The 8,136-nt window shown below is 30.1% G+C and overlaps 1 protein-coding gene across 2 annotated transcripts; it reads right to left on the bottom strand.

Moving 5' to 3' along the window:
- Positions 1-211: 211 nt before the first annotated feature.
- On the bottom strand, positions 212-5,529 carry LOC104889416 (hypothetical protein). Of its 2 annotated transcripts, XM_048637610.2 has the most exons (7): positions 5,247-5,491; positions 5,047-5,118; positions 4,093-4,169; positions 2,649-2,769; positions 1,408-1,488; positions 623-724; positions 212-489 (listed from the first exon to the last, which is right to left on the bottom strand). In XM_048637610.2, exons 1-7 carry the CDS (start codon positions 5,376-5,378, stop codon positions 421-423), a joined length of 654 nt encoding a protein of 217 aa, XP_048493567.1. In that variant the 5' UTR covers positions 5,379-5,491; the 3' UTR covers positions 212-420. The 2 variants fall into 2 exon arrangements, with proteins under 2 accessions (XP_048493567.1, XP_048493568.1); XM_048637611.2 differs by lacking the exon at positions 5,047-5,118 and having other exon boundaries at positions 5,247-5,529.
- Positions 5,530-8,136: the final 2,607 nt, after the last annotated feature.

Below are 8,136 nucleotides of genomic sequence, written 5' to 3'. Positions count from 1 at the left end.
TTAAACTGAAAACTAGTCTAAAAGAACATGGCCTTAAATCTCCAAGAAGAATGATAAAACACTCGGACCTTGGTAGTATGTGGAGTACTTCATTCTCCCATATAACGGACTTTTGGCAATTCTTATTGCAAATTTTCGTATATAATGGTGAGAATTTATGTTCTATACTTGAGACATTTAACTTAAGATTAACAATCAAGAACAAAGGAAGTAGCATTTGGGATTTTCCCAATCAAATAAAAGGCGGTATCGGAACAAATTTCTTATACATGGGATGTAATTGAATGTTGATTTATAATGAATGTTTATGTAAAAATAGATGTTCTATTCTATCTCAATTAAGATTTGTTTATCCTAGTATTGATGTACAATAGTGTATTACAAGCTGAAATACAGTCATGACACTAGCAAGTCTCTATGCTATCTTTGATGTACTTGTTCTTCAATGTCAGCAACTCTGACACCATTGGTATTTAACATGAAGTTTTCCTGATACCCAAAAATAATAATTAGAGATTAGAAATTCCATCTCAATTTTCATAATTACAATCAAAGTAGATAATTCTGAAAGTCGAGATTAATCACAACCAAAATAGATAATTATACAAGGAAAATCACTTACATGAAGGATTCGGTTTCGTTTGATGCTGTTTTGGAGTGCTGATATGGTCTGAATTATTACGTACATCGGAATTATTACTCCACAACCTCGCAAGATTAGTACCTGCAGTTTTTTCATTAGCATGTTAATGCATTTTATCAGCATGTTAATGTAAAATCTTTATAAGTATGCTTGCTTTTTTTCTTTCTATAAACAAAAAAAAGGTATGTTTCTGTCTATTTGTTTTCTTTTTTCCTGGTGGTATTATCACAGTTCGATTACAATCAATTATCAGAATATTCAATTGCACGTTCATAAAAATTATAGAAAATTAATAGTTTGAAATGATATATTGGAGCGTACGTATCTTAAGATTTTACATGACAATATGTTTTATAATATATTGGCGATAGTTTATTTATCATTAGTATCCGACCCGGTAATCAAGATATGTTGATCAGGAAGAGCACATTATACACGTAAAAATCGGAGTATATACTACCTCCGTTCTCTTTTAGTTGCAACGTTTGACAAATTGCACTATTCATGTTCTCTTATTTGACTACATTTATTGATTTATATGTTAAACAAAATATAGTCATGTGGGGTCTTGTTTGATTCGTTTCGATGTAAGCTTTCATAATATCAAATTTTATAATTTTTACTTACATACAATTATAGATAAAACGATTTGAAATTGTACATTGGCAAGCGTGAAAGTCAAAACGTTGCAACTAAATAAAAACAGAGGTAGTATTAGTTTTGGTTTAGAAGCCAAAATTGGAAGAAAAGATAGAGATGCTTACAGTTAGAATTGAGAAGGGGTGATATTCTGCTCCTCCAAGTAGTACATCAAGCATATGTCTCATCAACAAAAGAAATGTAAACTGAAAATATTTATAAGGCACAAGTATTAGTTTTGGTAGGTCAAAAAGAAAAGAGAGCAAATTATGGCAACAAATCAAAATGATGTTAGCATTTTTAATGCAACAATTTACACTTCCACTCTATACAAGCATTCATAAACTTTCAAAAGTGTTTCCTTGAGTGCTTTAGGTAACCTTTCTAAAGTCATAATTGAGCTTATTAGCTAAAATATACTCCGAATAAATTATTTTTTGAAAACAAAACGATTTTGCTAGAGACATGAAAGTCTATCCTAAGTACCCGTATGCGATTCATGCTAGAGTATATGAGATTCATTTGTATTTATTTTCTTCTATTATTGACATTTCATTGAGGAACACATACTTCTAGGCGTAGTAACTTGATGGATTGTTCATAGAGTAAGTACCACAAAATGATGTTAAAGTTAGACGAATGCAAATTATACACGAATTTAGTAAATATTTCCGAAAATCTTCTTATCGCTTTCCTCGACCATTTTGGTACATTAAGTGCGTTCGAAGCCAACATAATTGAATCAACTACTCAAAATTATGCACTAGATATAGAAAGGATTATGCTTAAGATCCAGCTGTGGTATGGATGGTCTGCTGGTCTCTCTTTTAACATATGCTTAGCCAAAGATTAAGATAGTGACTTTATGTTATCAATTATCATCATCATTCATCAGCCTAAAAAATTAGCTAGTATTATGATGTTTTATTCCATATTCATGCATAATTAAAATGTCCAATGGTGTAGAACAGCTCTTTGTCAGTAGGACCCCACAAAACGTGCAATAGTGTGGACCCTTCTTAAGATTAAGACATAGGATGATAAGATTATATATTTTGAGCTAAAAATACATTTTGGGTAGTTTCACAATTTTATGTATAAATTGTTTTGTAAAATAGAAACTTATTACTTCATCCGTTTCATTTTACTCGCTATACTTCTCAATTCACGGACTCCTAAGTAATTTTTAGAGAAAAGAGAGGTAGAAAGTAAAAAGAAAAGAAACCCGTGAGAGATAGAGATAGTTTATTGCTCAAAAAGGAAGTGTAGCAAGTAATGTGAAATTTCCCACGATAGAAAGTGTAGCGAATATGTGAAACGGAGGAAGTATGAGAAGAAAAATAAAGGATCAAATGGAAGTACTTACAATAAGGGCTACTGTTCTGCAACAAGATGCACTTCTTTCTGCTTCTGATGAACATTCAGCTATGGCTAATAAGTCTGGATTTTGAGGTGCTTGTTCTGTTCTTGGAATTTCCAAACTTCCCCTGTTTCCATATTTTTAATTCTATTATTAGTATATAATCACACAACAAAATTAGATTAGAGTAATATTACAATAAGTCTAATCATAATATCGCGCGAACTTATTTGTTTAATAGTCTGTTGGCCTTTATACGCTGATTAAAAGTTCAGAGGTTGTACAAGTGAATAATGTTTAAATTACACAAATGCGTTATATTAAACTAGTTACCTATCGAGGAATAATGTTTTTACCCTCTATCTTTACTCATAAGCTAAGGAAACCTTGGTCTAGTAGTCGTCTCCCATCTTCTAGAGGAAGATCCGAGTGTAATTCAAAGTTTCAAACCTTGGCGGATACAGTTTATGGAGGCCGACGCACCTTCTATCTTAGATAGGTAGCTTAGCCTAGCTTAAACAGTATTATAACATAAACCTTAAAACTTTCAAGGTTTTATATTTGATTAATATGTGCTTTACACTTTGACAAAAAAACATCATTAATCAAATGAAAACAAAGAAGAGAAAGCAAATTGAAAGTCATCAACACTTAATAGATGCTTGTTTTGAGATTAGGAAGTAACAATTTAATATTCTCCCATACACTCATCAATTATCATTGAGTGTGACACTCAAAATTATACTTTATATTAAACGTAACAAGTGACGAAAGTTCTATAGTTCTAAGTATTACATCCACTAAAATAATTAGTAGTATGACTGAGTTGGCAAACCTAGGAATTCTATCTTATCATCAATTATAATATTTTATTGTATAGTCGGTTTTATAAGAGACTGTCTAATTTTATGTTAATATTAGACCGCCTATTCTAATAATTTGTGTTTATTGTATAGATATTTTGATTAAGATAGAGTGCCACTACAAGTTATCCAAAACATCTATATATATATATATATATATATATATATATATATATATATATATATATATATATATATTGCACATACAACATTACAGCATGTAGCACACAACTCAAATAGGCGTGTTCTTCTTCTTTGTTTTTTCTAATATTTGAAGTAGGACAACATTGACAACTTGACATCATTTTTGGACTTGTATAAAAAAGGTCCAAATGAATTATCACTTGCACAAAAATAAAATACAGTTAATGACACTATTTTAGAGTGAATTATGTCACAAGGGTTAATATCTTCTTTTCCACCAAAAATCGCACGGTTAAAGAATTTGGCATTTTATTGATGGGTACGAGGTTTGATGAATAGTTAACAGCTACCACGACAGCTAACAGCTACGTAACTTACGTGTGACTATTAATAACTACCATCAAGTAAAACAGCTAAAAAAGGGGGAGTGTTTAGATTGTTACCTGATGCTTACAACTTCATCTAAAACCACAATTTTCTTGGGTTGTTTAGGAATTGCTGTATACCCTGGTTCATATTTCTGCATAAAATTAAGTCATATTTTTAGTCAGAAACTCAAAATTCCCCCAGAAAATATTTAACCAATAAAACAGTTGGTTTTACAAATAAAACAGGCAAAAAAGATAAAAGTTCTAAGGAAGAAAGAGTACGTCCACCATACAGCCGGTGACTCGAGTGTACCATGTGCATGATATATTCGAAGTTTTTTTCATTTGCTGATTTGAAACTTTTACCATTTTGCAAGTTATATTTTTTCAAATGAGAATCAAATAGTGTAAGTGTATCATGTATGATAAAAGTTGTAAGGAAGAAAAGAAAGATTGTTCATATTGCACTTGCACCTAAATTTCCAATTGCATGATCATAAAAGTTTACAGATTACACCTAAGTTTGTAAGAAAAAGTACAGCACCCAGAAAGTCAATAATAATTTTAACCTCAAAATAATAGAAAAAAGTAGGGTCAAAGTTAGGGGTATGATCATTTTCTTTGCCTAAATATTCAAAATTTGGATTAAATTCTAAAATTTCCAAAAAAAAAAAAAAAAAAAGATTGAAGCTTTGAAATTCTGGGTTAAAGAGAAACTTTGAGTTGAAGATAACTAAAACTGAAGGCAAAGCCAAAGCTTGATGGAGGGAAAAAAGATTCTTTATTTTCATAAAAAAACAATTTTTTTTTTTTTGTAATATAGTTACACAAAAGAAAAATTCTTTTTTTTTAGAACAAACACAGAAAAACAACTAAAATTGGAGCAAACATCAGAATAAGAAAATAATCAAACCCATAAAAAAGATTGAAAATTCATTCATAATAATAAAAATTGGTGCTTTTTTTTTCATTTTTAAACAAAAATTAATGAAACAGAGAAAAAAAAACAACAGGGGAAATTAAACAAACCTGTAAACAAAGTTCACAAATTATATCTCCTTTTTCATCACACCATCTTTGTATGCAATCTCTGTGAGCAAACTACCCAGAAAAAAGAATCAAAAAATATTAATTACCCACTTAAAAAGATTAAATTTTGAAATAACAAAGCATAATTATTATAATTACCCATCACATAAAATAATTAAAGTTTCAATCTTTAAGTTTACCTTCACTGTTCCAGAACAAGAACAAGGAGCTTCTAATTTTCTGCAACTTTCAAATTCTGCTTCATGGCAAATTCTACAGTAGTAATATGAAGAAGTATCTAAATCATCTATAAATAATACAGTTTCTTCCATCTTCAAAACAATTTTTCTTATTTTTCTGCTTAAATTTTCTATTTTTTTTTTTTATATGAATTTTGAAGGTATATGTAAGTTTGATGATGTTTTCCTCTGTTTTATAAGCTTGAAGTTGAGTTTAAATAGGAGAATCATAGGAGGAAGTGAAATTCCAAAAGTACCCTTTATATTGAAATGGATATGTTCATTGTTTTCATCCACTTTGGCATTCTTAGCTATTTTCTCTCTCCAATTTTCTCTCCCTAGGAAAAGGCCAAAATAGGGTTACATCACTTGGATTCCTGGAAATACCATTTGTTGGGGGGAGAAAGTAGAATGTAAGTGAAACTATCACATTAGTAAATAGTAAGTTGATCACTTGAATTTCTATATTTTTGGCATCGCATGTATGGATCGCAAATTAGATGGTAGATACGAGTTTACTATTTAAATAGTGCGTATCATTTAATATAATGAACAAAACAACATCTTCAATTAACAAACTAAGCAAAAAAAAACAACACACGAGATTCAATGAATATCTAAATCAGCAATGAACAATAAAAAAAAATATGAACATAAGAGGAAATATCTAATGGATAATCACTCAACTTAATGAAGAGACAAAGAAAACACAATGAAAAAAGAAAATTTTGCAGTAAACAAGCTAAAAAAACATAAATATAAAAGTTAACAAAGGAGAATCATCAAGATCAATGCTCATTGGAGAACAATTGATGTAAATTAGTTTCACATGTTCATTGGAGAACCGCTGATGTACATTAGTTTCACGCGTTTTATATTTTTTGAGCTGTGTTTTGGCCCGTTTCTACCTTTCTAATGGTAGACACTAGTCCACCATCTATTGATTGTGTATGGATTTATCCTATATATACTATATATGCATGGTATATTTAGGACGTGTTCGACAATAACTTTTGAAGTAGTTTTAGTGTTTGAACTAACTCAAAATTTTAATAATGGTGAAAAATTGTGTTTGATGAACTAGTTTTTGGAGTAGTTTTTTTTTTTTTTTGTGTGTGTGTGTGTATGAACTAGTGTTTTGGAAAATATATAAATATTAGCTTTTAGGTAGAGATAACTTTTGAAAATTGAATATTAGTTTATTTTTTTATTTGTTTAAACTAACAGTTAGTTTTACAAAATACTAATTATCATAAAAGCTATTTTCACTATTAGACTCTAACAACTAATATATGACAGCTAGTACAACAACTGACAACTATTTATGCAGGTTGCAGGCTTGCATCTAACAGCTACCGCAACTTAATGTTATTTTTGTTCAATTGGAACTTTTATTATTCTAGTTTTTGCTCATTTATAGGTTTTGAAATGAGTTATGAACAACAAAATAGCCTTAAGTGTACCATACTAAGATACACCAAAATTATGAAAGTTTAAATTCTAGTTAATTGGCTAATTCAGGTAAGAACGAGACGAATTTAATTTAACCTTATTTAATTATATATCTTGTTTTTCTTTAATATATGTTGTAAATGTGGTTTGGGCTTTAATTAATGGACCATTTCTTAAAAAAAGGTAAAAAAAAACCTAGCCTCCCCTCTCTTTTTCTCTCTCTCAAACCCTAGCCTCCCCTAGACCCCTACCCTTCTTCATCAATTAGGGGCTGCCATGGATGTTTTAATCGATGGTAAGCCCCTTTTCTCCTTTTATTTCCAGTTTTTAATTCATTTTCTTGTTTTGTTCAATAAATTAGTCTTTCTTTATGAGATTTTCTCAAACCCTGTTATAGGGTTTTTAGTTTCTGTTTTGGAAATCTCCTTCTCCCCTATGGGAGTTGTGAGTATGGTTCTTTTGTTTTTAGGTATGAGAAATTATTCTCATTGGTTGAAGTTCGAGACTCAATATGAAGGTATTGGAATCTCGGATGCGGTCAACCTGACTCGATCAAGAATGTTCTTCCCAAACTATGTCAGAATGATAGACTTTCTCATCGATAGCTGCTTGATTCAGCAAATACAATAGGGTTGTGCTGTATTGTTCGATCTGGTTCATTGTAGTTTCTTCGAAGACGAATTTGATTTAGTCTTGCTTAATTGTATCTTGTTTTACTTTAATACCTATTGTAGATGCCGTTTGGCCTTCAATTAATGAAATTTCTCTTTAAAAAAGAATTTCTTAAAAAAAAGTTAAGAAATAAAAGCAAAAGGGAATATATATCTAATAGTAACCAACAGTGCGTACCTTGTCAACAAAAGATTTCATGAGAAGTATTTTTTAACGGTCATGACTAAAGTATTTTAACATTTTGTGTCGACATGAGTTGAAGATTCACGGTTGAGATTCCTTAAGGTGCAACTCTTGGACAATTCTTTTCTATAACATAGTATTAACATTTAACAATCATTCCATGTACTTCCTCTCTATAAGAGCTTATTTAACAAAACTAGTATTTATGTAGCTGTTAGTTGTTGTTGTAGCTGTTAGCTGCCAACTAGTACTCCCTCTGTTTTTTTTTATCATTCCTACTTTGACTTTGCACGTTTGCCAATGCACGTTTTAAAACTTAAATATCTTTCATTATATATTAGTAAAAATTATAACGATTGAATTTTAATAAAGTACTAATTGAGACGAATCAAACAAGACCCCACATGACTATGTTTTTTCTTATAAATTGAGAACATTTGAGAAGATTCTCTCTATGCATGAATAGTGTCAAGATTCTAAGTGAGAAAGATAAAAAAAAACAGAGGGAGTAGCTGTTAGAAGTTAATTAGCTGTTAAAGTAGTA

Source organism: Beta vulgaris, chromosome 5, assembly GCF_026745355.1.
Source record: "Beta vulgaris subsp. vulgaris cultivar EL10 chromosome 5, EL10.2, whole genome shotgun sequence".
Classification (NCBI taxonomy): Eukaryota; Viridiplantae; Streptophyta; class Magnoliopsida; order Caryophyllales; family Amaranthaceae; genus Beta; species Beta vulgaris.
This window is presented reverse-complemented; position numbering and strand designations above follow the sequence as displayed.